This window comes from Cherax quadricarinatus, unplaced genomic scaffold (genome assembly GCF_038502225.1).
Source record: "Cherax quadricarinatus isolate ZL_2023a unplaced genomic scaffold, ASM3850222v1 Contig73, whole genome shotgun sequence".
Lineage (NCBI taxonomy): Eukaryota > Metazoa > Arthropoda > Malacostraca > Decapoda > Parastacidae > Cherax > Cherax quadricarinatus.
The window spans coordinates 75310-92805 of NW_027195099.1; the positions used below are offsets into that span (position 1 = coordinate 75310).

The window sequence follows — 17496 nt, forward strand, 5'->3', positions numbered from 1 at the left end:
ACTATCATGAGTGATGCAGTAACATCTTAGACACAAAAATATTAATAACAAATAAATGGGATACATGTCTTTACTTAACACAATGACACCTCCACCTGGTGAAAGAAAATACCTCAAAAGTTTAATTTTCTAAGAAGGTTGCAACAATGAATGTCAACTCCCAAAGGCAACTTATGTGCAATTACCGTAGCATGTAAACCCTATTCATTCAAAATGAAAACTTAATATTATGAAAAACATCACAGAATACAAAGGTATAAAGTATAAAACCCCAGCATGTAGCTGCTACAGGCAAAAAATTCCACATACTTTCCTAACAAAAAAAAAAAAAAAAAAAAAAACTTTTTGTGACAACTGCACCTAAACACAACTCACATCATATGACTTAAGACTGCTATGTACATAAAAAAGAACATAATAATAAATCTAATTTGAATGGATCACAGTTGATAAATCAGCCTTAACATATCAGGCGTTAGAGAGTACTTCTCATTGTACAAGTCCAAGTCCAACTTGTATGTAGGCTCATCTTTCTAATGCAATAATATGCGTATTATCTACACATAATACTACAACACACTGGACAAGCAACTGTCCATCACTTCCAACACAATATACTGCCCTACCCTCACTCTGCAGAGTGATGTAGGCAAACCCCCCATGAATACCTTATCCATCATTCACTACTACCTTGAAGGAACATGAGTACTATATGAATAGTGTATAGTCCATGACACACAAGAAACTGGCCAGCTCCACAGGTGCTAGCACCCGTGGTCCATACATTATTCACTCACGCATCACTCATCCAACACACACGCAAACATTTGTTGTCATCCATTACCAGGAAGGCGACCCTGTTTTCACCCATGTCTTCCCTACCCCAGCACACTTTCCAATCGTACCCTCTCCTCCCTCGTATATTACAAGTCTAATAAAACCTGTAACATAAGTTGCCTATATCCCTCTGGAAAATCCCTCACCCACCTCCTCCCATAAATTTCCTTATTTCTACATACCATTTTATAGAACGTTACCGCTAACACCCTCCTCTTCACCTCACTAACCTGTTTCCTCCGCAATCCCCACACTATATATATATAATCTGCCATAATGTACCCCACAGCTCTGATTACACTTTCCTCCCAACCCCCCACGTCGAGACTTAATGCTCTCAATACAGAAATTCCTTGACCTCCTATCCTATATATCACCCTATTTAACCACCCCTTGACACTCCTCAGTCCATCACAAAAATATACTACATGAAAAGCCGACTCCTCCCCACCACATATCCTGCACACCCTCCCGTCAACCACTGGTCTATCCTGTAGAACCACACCCAACGGTAAAATGTCGTGCAGAAAACGATACATTACATCCCGAACACAAGGTTGCAACCTCATTCTACTCAACCTATTCCATATACTTCCCCATGCATACATGGGGAAAATTCCCTCTACATGCGCTACAACCCTCCCGGCTAACAATCTTCACAACCTACCTATTTTGACCTTTGCCGGCTCTCGATCCCACTCCATAGCCCTCAAAACAGTTTCACACTCATGCAACTCAACTCCTGTATACATCCGTTGCAATCTTTTGTGGATCCTGGCCAAACCCCCCCCACCCACACTTTCCCTCATCACCTCCCTTTTAATGAAGACACATTTGACCCTCTGCTTTAAGTCCAGCAATCCCAGCCCCCCCCCTTACTTACAGGTAACATTACCACGTCTCTTTTAATCCAATCACAGCTCGAACCCCACAAGAATTTAAAAATCTTCCTAAGTATGTTTGTTATTGCCGGCCCAGTTAATGGGAACACAGCTGCCACGTGCCATACTTTGCTATACAGTAAGATGTTAATAACAATTGCATGCTGCACAAGGGTCAAATGATAAGGTCGCAATGCACCCAAGTGTCCCTGAATCCTGTCTATCATCCTAATCGAGTTTCCCATGCATGCCACAGTTAGATCGTCTGCATAAATAAGACTGCAATTTTTTAACGAATTCACCTGCCTCCTCACAACTGCACTACCCCAATGAACCCTTCCTGCCCAAGCTCCTAACCCCATGACCATGGATTTGTCTGAATTTACCCTCATACCAGTTGCCCCTGCGAACATTTGTACTACCCCATCTAATGTGTCCATTGACATCCCCTCCCTGATCAGAACAGTAGTATCATCCACATACCCTATTAAAACTGGCCAAACCCTCGCAACCTCACACCCTGGTCCCTCTACGTGACACATACGCTGCTCCACCAATCTATAAAAGGGATCCTGTATGCACACAAACAATAATTGTGACATAGGACACCCCTGCCTAAGTCCCCTACCCATCACAATCTTCCCACCCAATCGACCATTAATCTGTACCCTCACCATTACACCTCGATACAACGCCTCAACCCAACCCACTATTTCTTCCCCAAACCCCTGACCCCTAAGGATGGCTTTCAATGCTTTCCGATCCACTCTATCGTATGCCCCTTGCCAATTGAGTGCCACCAAACCTCCCCCTCCCCCCCTTTTGCCTCTACGAAATCCCTAAGTAACCCATGCCCCTCCACCATAGACCTCCCTGGCAAACCAAACTGAGTTTTTGATACTACCCGCCCCACCACACACTTGAACCGATTCCCCAAAATCTTCACAAACAATTTATAATCTGAGCATAACAACGAGATCGCCCAGTAATCCCGAAGTGTATGCTGCCCCTTACCCTTCGGTACCAATACAACAACAGCCGTTGCCTGCTTCTCTCCCAGCTCACCTCTCTCCTTCATGCAATTTAATAACCTAACCAAAAAATGCCTCATTAGCTTCCAATACTGCTGATAAAACTCTGCCAGGAGTCCATCAATTCCCGGTGCTTTGACCTTTTGCATTCCATGTAAGGCCCTCCATATTTCCCCCTCAGTTATTTCCCTACCCAGTGCTTCCCTATCACTGTTACGCAACTGACATACGACACTCCCACACACCTGTTCTAAAACCCCATCCTCTACTCCTTCTCGTTGCCAGTACTTCTCATACCACTTATCTGCAAATGCCCCCATTCCTTCCATAGCTTGTATGACCTGCCCCTCCCTGTACCCCACTATCGACTCATGAACCTCCAACCATGGAATAGCCATTGTCTGCTGTCTTTGTTTTTGTCTACGCAATACGCACGATGAAGGTCTATCGCCCCATAACGCCTCCTCCACCCCCCGCCTGTACCCGCACTGCTTGGAACCTCTCATCTGTACCTCACGCAGCCTCCCTTTAATTGCCATTATATCATCCATAGGATAAGTGCCCGCCACCGCCCCCCTCGCATAACAACCCCGTAACCTATCCTCCAAATAGTTAGCAAGCCCATATTTTAAAGAATTGATACGTTTCACTTCTCTTACGTAATATTGCTTAATCTGTTCTTTAGCCACACCATCCCACCACATCACCACATCCTCTACCCCATTTACCTCTGCACGTAACCCCTCCCACAGCGTTGCAAATCCCTCTAACCCTTCCTCATCACCTAACACACTTGTATTCAACTTCCAATAACCCCTAGATATACCTGTTAATGACTCCCACCCCACCTCTGCTACTACCGCCCGATGATCCGAATAAGCTACTTCTATTGTACGGAAAAATGTTAACCAAACTCCTTGAGATATGCACAGCCTATCCAACCTAGCCGCATAACCCCTTCTTACAAAAGTGTGCTCTACCTCCCACATCCCTCCTCCAACTGCATCCCTCAACTGAATATCCCTCAAGAGATCTTGCAAGGCCGCCGACAAGTGCCCAGCCCCTTTTGCTTCCACATCAGCCCTCCTAATAACACAGTTCCAGTCCCCACCAACGATGGCCACTGCAGGTAACCCACATAAGAAGAAAACTAGTTCTTCACATACAAAATCCTTTTTTACTCTCACATCATTTTCTGCTGGTGCATACACACTTACAAAGGATACCCTCTGCCCCATCCACCACCCATCCATGCACAATACTCTCCCCCCTCCCCCCTCACTTCTTAGCAACACAAACGGGCTCGCCTCCCTGATCACGATACCCACACCACCTTTCAGACGTACAGATGGCAGAGTCACCACCTGAAACCCTGCCACTTCCAGCACTTTCCCCTCCTTGAAATTGTGCTCCTGAAGAAACACTACATCTACTCTATATTTGAGCAGAAGCATTCTAAACCATTCCCTTTTTACACCCTGGCACAGTCGATTCACATTCACAGTCATACACCTGAGGCCGCTATTAAAGTTTCCACCCCTGCCTCTTTTCTCCATTCTTCCCAGGTCCACCTGCACCTGGGTTCCTACAAGTCTTCACATCACCTTCCTTCCCATTCCCTTTCTTCCAGTGCCTCTTGTCTTGGCTACCACGACGAAATTCATCCACCCTCCCAGGTCTCTACGCTGGCATCAGGACATCATCAGAGTCTGATGCCGCCGCTTTCTTCCTCGTGAGAACCTCGTCCTCCACGTTATCGTCTAAGGAGGCCACACGATGGACCTCAACCTCCACTGTGCTTCGTCCCTCGAAACTCGGCGACGGTTCTCCCACACCGCTCGCCACGTCTTCCCTGCTATGTATTTGTATGTCACATTCCTCCACTGTCAACTCGGTGTTTTGCACCACTGCAGGTTCATCCTCCACCTCTACAGGCAGTGACAAAGTCCTCAACACCTCCACAAGCTCTTCCTCAATCGCCTTTATCTCCTCCTGCACACACACTTCTGTACTCGGCCCCTTCAAAACATCGGTTTCTGGTGGGACACAGCTTGCCTCACACACGCCAGGCTTCTCGTGGGACTCCACCATCTCACTCCACAATCGCCCACGCTTGTGCTTGTGGGTGGGGCTCGTAGCAACAGTGTCCACATTGGTAACAGGTGCTACACTAGTTTGTGCAGGCACCCGCCGCTGCTTCACACACACAGCCGCCAAATGATCGTACGCTCCACATAACCTGCACGTACGTCTCTGTCCAGCGTATGTTACAAAAACCTGTGTTCTAAAGTCCTCCAGTACAGCATAAGACGGTATGGAATGTCGTAGGGTCATCTTCAGGGTAAATGTTCCCTCTAGACGGCCCACATAAGCACCTGCCGCCAACTTGCCTTGCTGTGCCAGATGTACGGTTCCATATGCCTCAAAAACACGTCGTATGTCAGCCTCATCTGCCTCGAATGGTACATTACGGAGCTTGACCCACGTGAAGTAGCGGGATACGTCAATCAAACGCATCTTCACAGCTGGAGTAGCATCAAGACTCACCTTCACAGCTGGAGTAGCATCAAGACTCACGTCTTGAAATCTATGCACCAATGACTAGTACACAGATGTGGAATTCAGTTTAATGAAGATCCTATATGCACCATTCAGGGCAACACCATAAACTTCATCGTCCTGGATCCCATACGTCTCCCTGATGATGGTCGAGAGTAACACCTGCGCTGAAGTGGGTGAAATTACCCCACGAAGCAGTTCTATGCCGATGGTATTTACGCGGCGCCTCACACTCTGCGCCATGTTGGTACAAGGTAGCTCGCCTGAAAACAACAGAGGGGTGCAGAGCACAACCACACTCAACCGTGGTCAGGCAGCGAATTATCTCCAGAGCCGTCACAAGGGGATTTTACTAAACAGTTTTGCCTTTCTAGAGAAAACTTCCAGTACAGAAATAGCCTGCATTAGTCTGTGATTAACTGTTAGCAGTTGCCGACATGGTGAAGTGTATTTATTAGAGAGGAAGTGACAAATGTCCTCGTAATTTACGGTAGTTTATATATTTGAGAGGAAGTAACATGTATCTTCGTTATTAATGTTAATTTGTTAAGACAGTTGCATATTGTGGTGCCCTACTAAAAAAATTGATAGTTGTACATATATATACAGGACTGAAGGGAAAGGCCTGAAAATCTTAGTGTATTAAATGAAATCCCGAAAAGACCTCAAAGTTCTTATTAATTAAGCCTTGGAGGACTCAGTGTACATCATTACTTCCTGGCGCCTGTTATACCTTTTGTCACGAGAAGCATTGAACTCATCAGTGGCTTACAGGCCAGAATCGTAACAAAGTTTAACTATGGTGTAATAGCACACAAAATACGTGATAAAGGAATAACAGGAAAAGTTGGTAGATGGATCTATAACTTCCTGACAAATAGAACACTAAGAGTAATAGTAAACAAAGGAGTGTAGAGGAGAGAGAGAGATTTTGGGAGATGTTACGTGAATGTATAGGAACCTTTGAACCAAGTGAGAGAGTATTTATGGTAGGGGACCTAAATGCTAAAGGAGAAATATTTAGAGAGGGTTTGGTAGGTAAGTTTGGGGTGCCAGGTGTAAATGATAATGGAAGCCCTTTGAATAAACTTTGCATAGAAAGTGGTTTAGTTATAGGTAATATACATTTTAAGAAAAGAGGATAAATAAGTACACAAAATATGATGTAGGGCGTAATGACAGTAGTTTGTTCGACTGCGTATTGGTAGATAAAACACTATTGAGTAGACTTCAGGATGTACATGTGTATAAAGGGATCACAGATAAATCAGATCACCTTTTAGTTGTAGCTGCAGTGAGAGTAAAAGGTAGATGGGATACAAGGAAAATAGAAGCATCAAGTAGAGAGAGGTGAAGGTTTAAAAACTAAAAGAGGAGGCAGTTAGGGTAAGATATAAACAACTATTGGAGGATAAATGGGCTAGTGAGAGTATAAGCAATGGGGTCGAAGATGTGTGGGGTAGGTTTAAGAATGTAGTGTTAGTGTTCAGCAGAAGTTTGTGGTTACAGGAAAGTGGGTGCGGGAGGGAAGAAGAGCGATTGGTGGAATAATGATGTAAAGAGAGTAGTAAGGGAGAAAAAGTTAGCAAGCGGGAAGTTTATACAAAGTGGAAGTGATGCAAAGAGGGAAGAGAATATGGAGAGAAAAAGAGAGGTTAAGTGAGTGGAGAAGCTTTGTAAAAACAGAGCAAATGAGAAAGTGGGTGAGACGTTAACAAATTTTGTTGAAAAAAAGAAAAAGTTTTGGGGGATTAATAAGTTGAGAAAGCCTAGGAAACAAATGGATTTGTCAGTTAAAAATAGGAGAGGAGAGATATTAAATGGAGAGTTAGATGTATCGAGAAGATGGAGGGAATATTTTGAGGAATTGTTAAATGTTGATGAAGATAGGAAAGTTGTGATTTCGTGTATACAGCAAAGAGCAATAACATCTTGTAGGAGTGAGGAAGAGCCAGTTGTGAGTGTGGGGGAAGTTCGTGAGGCAGTGGGTAGAATGAAAGGGGGTAAGGCAGCCGGGATTGATAGGATATAGTTTTGGAGTGGTTGCTGCTATAACTTAATAAATGTATGGAAGATGGTGTGGTACCTAGGGATTGGCAGAGAGCATGCATAGTACAGTTGCATAAAGGCAAAGGGGACAAAAGAGAGTTCAAAAATTATAGGTGGATAAGTTTGTTGAGTATACCAAGTTACGTGTATGGTAGAGTTATTACTGAACGAATTAAGAGTAAGACGGAGAGTAAGATAGCAGATGAACAAGGAGGTTTTAGGAAAGGTAGGGGGTGTGTAGACCAAGTGTTTACAGTGAAACATATAAATGAACAGTATATAGATAAGGCTAAATAAGTTTTTGTAGCATTTATGAATTCATGGAAAAGGCATATGACAGGGTGGATATGGGGGGGGGGTCTGCAATGTGGCAGATGTTGCAGGTGTATGGTATAGGAGGTAGGTTACTGAAAGCAGTGGAGCGTTTTACGAGGATAGTGAGACTCAGGTTAGAGCATGTATGCAAGAGGGAGATTATTTCCCAGTAAAAGTAGGCCTTAGACTAGGATGTGTGATGTCACCATTGTTGTTCAATATATTTATAGATGGGGTTGTAAGAGAAGTGAATGTGAGGTTCTTTGCAAGAGGTGTGGAGTTAAAAGATAAAGAATCAAACAAAAAGTGGGAGTTGTCACAGTTGCGTTTTGCTGATGACACTGTGCTCTTGGGAGATTCTGAAGAGAAGTTGCAGAGGTTGGTGGATGAATTGGTAAGGTTTGTAATAAGAGAAAATTAGAAGAGAATATAGGGAAGAGTAAGGTTATGAGGATAATAAAAAAGATTAGGTGGCGAAAGAATGGATATCAGATTTGAGGGAGAGAGTATGGAGGAGGAGGATGCATTCAGATATTTGGGAGTGGACGTGTCAGCGGATGGGTCTATGAAAGATGATGTGAATTATAGAACTGTTTAGAGGAAAAGGGTGAATGGTGCACTTAGGAATGTATGGAGACAAAGAACTTTGCCCTTGGTACCAAGAGGGGAATGTATGAGAGTATAGTTTTACCAATGCTCTTATATCAGTTTGAAGCATGGTTGATGAATGTTGCAGCGAGGAGAAGGCTGGAGTTGTCATGACTAAGGGCAATGTGTGGTGTGAATATAATGCAGAGAAGTCGTAGTTTGGAAGTTAGGAAGAGGTGCAGGATTGTCAAAACTGTTGTCCAGAGGGTTGAGGAAGGGCTGTTGAAGTGGTTCGAAGATGTAGAGAGAATATAACGAAACAGAATGACTTTGAGAGTGTATAAATCTGTAGTGGAGGGAAGGCTGGGTAGGGGTCGGCCTGGGAAAGGTTGGAGGGAGGGGGTAAAGGAGGTTTTGTGTTCGAGGGGCTTCGACTTCCAGCAAGCATGCATGAGCGCATTTGATAGGAGTGAATAGAGACAAGTGGTTTTTAATACTTGATGTGCTGTTGGAGTGTGAGCAAAGGAATTTTTATGAAGGGTTTCAGGGAAAGCGTCAGGCTGGACTTGAGTCCTGGAGATGGGAAGTACAGTGTCTGTACTGTGAAGGAGGGGTGATAATGTTGCAGTTTATAAACTGTAGTGTAAAGCACCCCTCTGGCAAGACAGTGATGGAGTGAATTATGATGAAAGTTTTTCTTTTTCTGTCCACCCTGCCTTGTTGGAAATTGGCCAATGTGTTAATATAAAAAAATAAATATAAAACCCCCAACAAATAAGCAATACTACATGATATGTATTTGTAAATAAACAGGGGTCTAAAGGCAATCCAAAAGAACAAAATACCTTGCCTCAGTGGACTATGACAGAGACCCACACAAAGAAATCACTTCGACAACGAAATATAATTCCTATGGTACAACTCATTTAGATGCAACCAAAAGAATAGGCACCAAAGGAAGGTTAGCCTGTGTAACGCAGAGTCGCTCATTACCTTAGCATTACTAAACTCCAAAAATGGTGTAGTTGAAAACTTGACAGTAAAGAGTTAGACCCAGAACATAGTCGTATATAAGTTGCCAGATGCAACTTCCCAACAGTTCAAGAAACAGCTATTGAAAATCATCACTGTCTGTAAAATCTTTCAACCCCAGCCCCAATTATAAATTTAAAACATTTAAAATTGAAGAATGTGGCAAATAATGCTATACCGGAGATAACACCAGTGGCAGCCCAGATAAAAATTTTCACACACTTGAGTTATTAAATCTCTGCAACAACTAACAACTTTAAACCAGCAAATAATGAGGCCAACAAGACTAGAAAATATACTTGACCTTAATTTCACTAATAATGACGACCTGATACGAAATTTAACAGAATCGAAGACGTAAAGTAGAAGGACACAAGTGCAACTAATGTGACATTTTATTGTGGCAACGTTTCGCTCTCCAGGAGCTTTGTCAAGCCGTTACAAACAGTGCATGGACACAGAGAGTATATATAGGCTCAGAGTGAGGTTCAATACTAGTGGTAGTAGTAGTAGTAATAGTGATATAAGTAGTAGTAGTAGTAGTAACAGTGATATAAGTAGTAGTAGTAGTAGTAATACAATATGTTAGAACAATTAACTTGCACATGAGTAAAGGATATAAAAGCTATACTTGGAAAACATGAAAATTGGTTAGACAAATATTTCTGTTGGAGGCTGGAAAGAGAAGGCCTGTTTCAATGTAATGTGCTTGTGCAGTATTAACAGTAGAGACTAAGTGATGGCAGGGTTTACTGTTTTCAGGAGAATTCTTGCTAAGACTTTAAATATGGTGAAGCTGCCTTTGATTTATTTAATTGTATTAGAAACAGCTATAAGTGAAGATTCAAGGCACTTGCAGGCGCAAGTGCCTTGAATCATGTACTGTTTGTAACGGCTTGACAAAGCTCCTGGAGAGCGAAACGTTGCCACAATAAAATGTCACATTAGTTGCACTTGTGTCCTTTTACTTTACATATTGTCGGTAATTCTACCAACTTCATCAGAATCAAAGACTATGAATTCGGATCAAAAACTATTCGAAGTTGAGACCTTCATGTACAAAGGTTCTGACCTGTAAAATGAGATCAGTTATGAAGGTACCTTCACTAAATTCAACTTCAATAACAAGAACATCCAGAGATTAAATCAATCATGTCTTAAACGCTGAGAAGATATCTTCAGAAACACGGATCTGAAACAATATGACAAATCTAGGGCAAAAAACACATCAAATATTAGGCCCTTGCTTAAACAAAAGAAATAAGTGAGACACTTCAGTCTGAAGAAGGCTCGATTATCCACTAAGGGTCTACAATCTGAATGAAATTTTTATGCCCGATACTCAAAATTTGGTTAAAATGTCCAGAATTTCTAAAGAAGCACTTACACAATAGGACTTTGAAAAAATAATTAATAACATGCCCATGCACTCTGCTTCAGGCCCAGGGTCCTGAAACTCCGTGTTCACCAAGAACTGCAAGAAACTCCTTTCACGTGCTTTATGTCTGTTATATAGAGGAAGCCGAGACAAAGGGTCTTCCCACAGTCAGTAAAAACAACAGATATAGCCCCACTCCACAAAGGTGGCAGTAAACAATTGTAAAGAATTATATGTATGTAGACTGAGAGCACTAACGTCTTATATCATAAAAATCTTTAGAAGAGTTCTAAGCAGCAAGATCGTCGATCACTTTGATACCCAACAGCTGCACAACCCTGCACAACATGGATTCAGAACAGGTCGCTCCTACCTCTCACGACTACAGGACCACTATGACATGGTCTTGGATGCAGTGGAAAACAAACAGAATGGAAATGTAGTATACACAGACTTTGCAAAAGTCTTCGACAAGCGTGATCATTGAGTAACAGCAGAAAAAATGCGTGATAAAGGAATAACGGGAATAGAGGGTAGAAGCATCACTAACTTTCTAACCAATGCAACACAAAGAATAACAGCAAGCAGTGTTATGTCAAAGGTGGCTACAGTGAAAAGCTCTGTACCACAAGGTACAATACTTGCTCCCATCCTTTTCTTTATCTTCATGTCTAATATATATAGAAATGCAAATCATTGCACTGTCTTCCTTTTGCTGACGATTCGAGAATATGCATGACACTGTCATCTATAGAGGATGCTGAAAATCTCCAAGTGGACATTAACCCAGTTTTCTAATGGGCCTCAGAAAACAATGTGAAGTTTAATGAGGACAAATTTCTCTGATATGGGAAACTTGTCGAAATAAAAGTTAGGGCAGAGTATAAAGCAAATTCTAAAACACAATAGAGCAAAAAAATAAATGTCAAGGACTTTCAAATATCATAACAATGTTAACACATCAGTTAGGAAAATTACAAGATGGATAATGAAAACTTTCAAAACAAGGGATGCCAAGCCAATGATGATTCTTTTTAAATCACTTGTTCTCTCTAGGCTGGAGTAATGCTATACATTACTGGTATACAATACAGACAAGATGAAAGTTAAGACACATGTGCAACATCTGGGTATCTTTATTGTAGACGTTTCGCCATTCAGTGGCTTTATCAATACAGATTCTAGGACTTAACTTGATGACTGTGGAACTATATACACAAGATGAGGTAATCAGTCCCTCAGCCTTGGAGTATATAAGCCACTTCTCCGTGTACATGTTGTAGATCAAAACAGTTATAATTATAACTTTAATTTTTAAAGGGATGGACAGGTAGGCCAGTGGAAGGTCTCGGTCAGATGACCAACAGCCTCAGTGGTAGGTCATCATATGACTAAGACCCGCATCAGGAAACACTTGTCCTGTTCCCTAACAGACATTACCTGACCTATATGCTGAACTTTTCTCAAAATTGGTGGACTGAACACATCATCTCCATGTTGAGGGAATGATTACCTTAACCTCTTTATCTTGCACCGTTAAACTCTATATAGGACTGAAAAAGTCACTTGCTGGTGAACCACTTCAACATTAACGACTCCAAAATGTTACACAAGTGTCTCGTTCTTCAATAACTTGAGAAAGCAGTTTGTATTAGGATTTAAATTATAAACAAAAACCATTGTGTATTTTTTGTTATTTATGGCAGTAGAAAAAATAACCAAGTAAAAACCTGCAGTGTCATTACTCGAGGATACATAATAATTAGTTTTGAGTATAAAACCATATTGGCTACTACCTCAGCTTGGCTGGTACACTTGGTCTCATCAGAATACCATGAAGAATCTGCAGTGATGAAGCAACACAAAATAACACCGACCAGCCTTCCTGTTTGTTCTCTGCTGCCCACCGCTACTCCCAACTCCAGACAGTGTTGGATTATTTCTTCGTCATTTCTCGAGACTGTGTTAAATCCAACACCCAGGCGCTAAAAGTGTCACAAATTATTGTAGTCAAAACACAAAGGAAAAAAATGTATAACAAATTTATTAATTAAGGTATCTGTTTGCATTAGATATTTCATTATTACTGATGCTCACTTAGTCTCCAATATAAAAAATTATTAGCTTACCAAATAACAATGTTTACGTAATTACTGTTACTCTATTTTCCATATACAAACATCAGTTTTAATGATAATTTGCCTTTAACTACCTGCCATTACGTTCCGTGCCTTGTACTCCAGCTCCTGGACTTCTCTTCACTGTTTTTTCAATGCTTAATTCATATCATCTTCATATTGTTCATATAATTTAAGTCTCTTTCTGTGCCTTAACTCTGATTTTCACTACTGTACTAAAGTAAGTATAAGAGTCAGGGTCTCCACTGGTGTTACATTATGTGGTACTGGATATTATGCTTGAATTTCACTGGGCAATACCAGAGAATCCATAGCTTGGAGAACAGGAGGTTCAGGGTTTTTAAAATTATTATTCAGAGGGCAGAGAAGAGGTTGATGAGGTGGTTCAGACATACAGAGAAGATGGAATTACAGCAGAATGACTTGGAAGACATATAAATGTATAGAGGAAGGAAGGCGGGGTAGGGGTGGTCCTAGGTAAGCTTGAAGGGAGGAGGAAAGGGGGTTACTTGCGCAAGGTGATTGAACTTCCAGTAATCGTGCGTGAGTGCGTTAGAGAGGAGCGAATACAGACGAATGGTTTTTATGACTTGTCGTGCTATTGTAGTTTGAGCAAAGTAACATTAATGAAGGGATTCAGGGAAACAGTTTGGTCGGACTCGAGTCCTGGAGATGGGAAGTACAGTGTCTGCACTCTGAAGACGGGTGTTAATGTTGCAGTTTTTTAACTGTTGTGTAGTCACAACTCTGGCAAGACAATGATGGAGTGAATGATGATGAAAGTGTTTCTTCATTTCTGGGTCACCTGCTTTGGCGGGAAACAGCCGATGTGTTAATAAAAATATACTACAATTCTCTGCGTGGGTTACAATGTTTGTGAAGACACAGATTTTAACAAATATATATATATATATATATATATATATATATATATATATATATATATATATATATATATATATATATATATATATATATATATATATATATATATATATATATATAGGCATGGGTAATTCTACATGTTTAGGCATGGAACATAGAAAGGCAATGGCAATATCCTGTTTTGTTTTCTCTTTTAACTACACTCTCTCTCTTTCTTTCTTTCTTTCTCTCTCTTGCACTTTGTTCAAGAGATATGAAGCAGGAAGATATTATTATTATTATTATTATTATTATTATTATCATTATTATTATTATTATTATTATTATTATTATTATTATTATTATTGGAGTTATTATTATTTTTGTTATATTACTATTACTATTATTCCTTCCTGCAGTTAGTGGAGGGTTGTATTTCATTATTATCATCACCTTAGGTCCCCCAGTTCTTGGTATCTTCATTATATAATCATTTGGCCACTCTCTGATTTTTACATTCATCTAAAAACTGTACTTCTTTACTTTCTCATTATTTGATATCCTTCTGGGAAGATCATATCTGTTATCGCTTTTATGTGCTTTGTGTTCGTTATTGCTACAATGTCTAGGGGCCTTCACTATCAACTATTTTCATTTAATACTCCTATTTGTTGTATCATTTGCATTTCTCTTCAACACTTTTATTTTCCTCTCTGTTACTTGTGTCAAGTAAGGTGAGGATATAAGAAGAGGTGGAAGCTGGTGGTAAAGATGAGAGCTCGTTAATGGGGTGAATCTTGCAATGGAATGGGGTAAGACCATGGATGTGAGTCATGGAGACCAGGGATAGTGGGGAGAAGAGGAAATGAGGTTTAGGGTTTGTGATGGAGAAGTCTTTGTGAGAAAAAGATCCTGCACTGGTGAGGATAAGGAATGTTGGTGTTGGTGGGGAAGGATGGTGGAGAGTGGTTTATTCTGAGTTATTATATTTAAGTAGTAAAGGGGGATTAGGGCTTCAGGGAGTGTTTGCATGGTACATTTTTGTGTGTGTGTGTGTATGTGTGTGTGTATGTGTGTGTGTGTGTGTGTGCGTGTGTGTGTGTGTGTGTGTGTGCGTGCGTGTGTGTGTGTGTGTGTGTGTGTGTGTGTGTGTGTGTGTGTGTGTGTGTGTGTGTGTGTGTGTGTGTGTGTGTATGTGTGTGTACTCACCTATTTGTACTCACCTATTTGTGGTTGCAGGGGTCGAGTCTTAGCTCCTGGCCCCGCCTCTTCACCGGTTGCTACTGGGCCCTCTCTCTCCCCGCTCCATGAGCTTTATCAAACCTCGTCTTAAAACTGTGTATGGTTCCTGCCTCCACTACGTCATTTTCTAGGCTATTCCACTGCCTGACAACTCTATGACTGAAGAAATACTTCCTAATATCTCTCTGAGTCATTTGTGTCTTCAACTTCCAATTGTGGCCTCTTGTTTCTGTGTCCCCTCCATGGAACATCCTGTCTTTGTCCACCTTGTCTATTCCACGCAGAATTTTATATGTCGTTGTCATGTCTCCCATGACCCTCCTGTCCTCCAGTGTCGTCAGGCCGATTTCCCTTAATCTTTCTTCATAGGACATTCCCCTTAGCTCTGGAACTAACCTTGTCGCAAACCTTTGTACTTTCTCTAGTTTCTTGATGTGCTTTATCAAGTGCGGGTTCCAAACAGCTGCTGCATACTCCAGTATGGGCCTGACATACACGGTGTACAGTGTCTTGAACGATTCCTTACTAAGGTATCGGAATGCTGTTCTCAGGTTTGCCAGGCGCCCATATGCTGCAGCAGTTATTTGGTTGATGTGTGCCTCCGGTGATGTGCTCGGTGTTATGGTCATCCCGAGGTCTTTCTGACTGAGTGAGGTCTGTAGTCTTTGTCCACCTAGCCTATACTCTGTCTGCGGTCTTCTTTGCCCCTCCCCAATCTTCATGACTTTGCATTTGGCAGGATTGAATTCGAGAAGCCAGTTACTGGACCACATGTCCAGCCTGTCCAGGTCTCTTTGCAGTCCTGCCTCATCCTCGTCCGATTTAATTTTTCTCATCAACTTCACATCATCTGCGAACAGGGACACTTCAGAGTCTATTCCTTCCATCTTGTAGTTCACATATATCAAAAATAGCACTGGTCCTAGAACTGACCCCTGTGGGACCCCGCTCGTAACATGCGCCCACTGTGATACCTCTTCACGTACCATGACTCGTTGCTGCCTCCCTGTCAGGTACTCCCTGATCCATTGCAGTGCCCTCCCTTTTACATGCACCTTATCCTCCAGCTTCTGCACTAATCTCTTGTGGGGAACTGTGACAAAGGCCTTCCTTCAGTCTAGGAAAACGCAATCTACCCATCCCTCTCTCTCGTGTCTTACTTCTGTTACCTTGTCATAAAACTCCAGGAGGTTTGTGATACAAGATTTGCCTTCCATGAACCCATGCTGGTTTTCATTTATAATCTTGTTGCTTTCCAGGTGTTCGACCACTCTCCTCCTGATAATCTTCTCCATGACTTTGCACACAATACATGTCAGAGACACAGGTCTGTAGTTTAGCGCCTCGTTTCTGTTTCCTTTCTTAAATATGGGGACTACATTAGCTGTCTTCCATTTCTCAGGTAGTTGCCCAGTTTCAAGGGATGTGTTGAAGATTGTGGTTAGGAACACACAGCATCTCTGCTCCACCTCTCCACGTACCATGACTCGTTGTTGCCTCCTTGTAAGGTATTCCCTGATCCATTGCAGTGCCCTCCATGTTACATGCGCCTTGTCCTCCAGCTTCTGCACTAATCTCTTTTGAGGAACTGTATCAAAGGCCTTCCTGCAGTACAGGAAAATGCAATTAACCCACCCCTCTCTCTCGTGTCTTACTTCTGTTACCTTGTCATAAAACTCCAGAAGGTTTGTGACACAGGAACCATACCCCCGGCCGGGATTGAACCCGCGGTCATAGAGTCTCAAAACTCCAGCCCGTCGCGTTAGCCACTAGACCAGCTAGCCACAATAAGATTCATCCAACTAGGTATATTTCTACACCATATAGTGTAGAAATATACCTAGTTGGATGAATCTTATTGTGGCTAGCTGGTCTAGTGGCTAACGCGACGGGCTGGAGTTTTGAGACTCTATGACCGCGGGTTCAATCCCGGCCTGGGGTATGGTTTATTTGCAATCGTGTCATTACGATTTCTTGAGTCTTGTGACACAGGATTTGCCTTCCATGAACCAATGCTTGTTTTCATTTATAATCTTGTTCCTTTCCAGGTGTTCCACCACTCTCCTCCTGATAATTTTCTCCATGACTTTGCATACTATACATGTCAGAGGCACAGGTCTGTAGTTTAGTGCCTCATTTCTGTTTCCTTTCTTAAATATGGGGACTACATTTGCTGTCTTCCATTTCTCAGGTAGTTGCCCAGTTTCAAGGGATGTGTTGAAGATTGTGGTTAGGAACACACAGCATCTCTGCTCCTTCTCTAAGGACCCATGGGGAGATGTGTGTGTGTGTGTGTGTGTGTGTGTGTGTGTGTGTGTGTGTACTCACCTAATTGTGGTTGCAGGGGTCGAGACTCAGCTCCTGGCCCCGCCTCTTCACTGATCGCTACTGGGTCCTCTCTTTCTCTGCTTCCTGAGCTTTGTCATACCTCTTCTGAAAACTATGTATGGTTCCTGCCTCCACTACTTCACTTGCTAGGCTATTCCACTTGCTGACGACTCTATGACTGAAGAAATACTTCCTAACGTCCCTGTGACTCGTCTGAGTCTTCAGCTTCCAGTTGTGACCCCTTGTCCCTGTGT

General features: G+C 42.1%; 1 protein-coding gene across 2 annotated transcripts in view; it reads right to left on the reverse strand.

The window, feature by feature from the left end:
* The window catches only part of LOC138851195 (uncharacterized), a 184492-nt gene that overhangs the window by 71307 nt on the left and 95689 nt on the right, over positions 1-17496 (reverse strand). For both annotated transcript variants that reach the window (XM_070080000.1, XM_070079999.1), the window contains exon 3: positions 12467-12655. In XM_070080000.1, coding sequence (XP_069936101.1) covers positions 12467-12655 — 189 coding nt within the window. The remainder of the gene's footprint in view (positions 1-12466; positions 12656-17496) is intronic.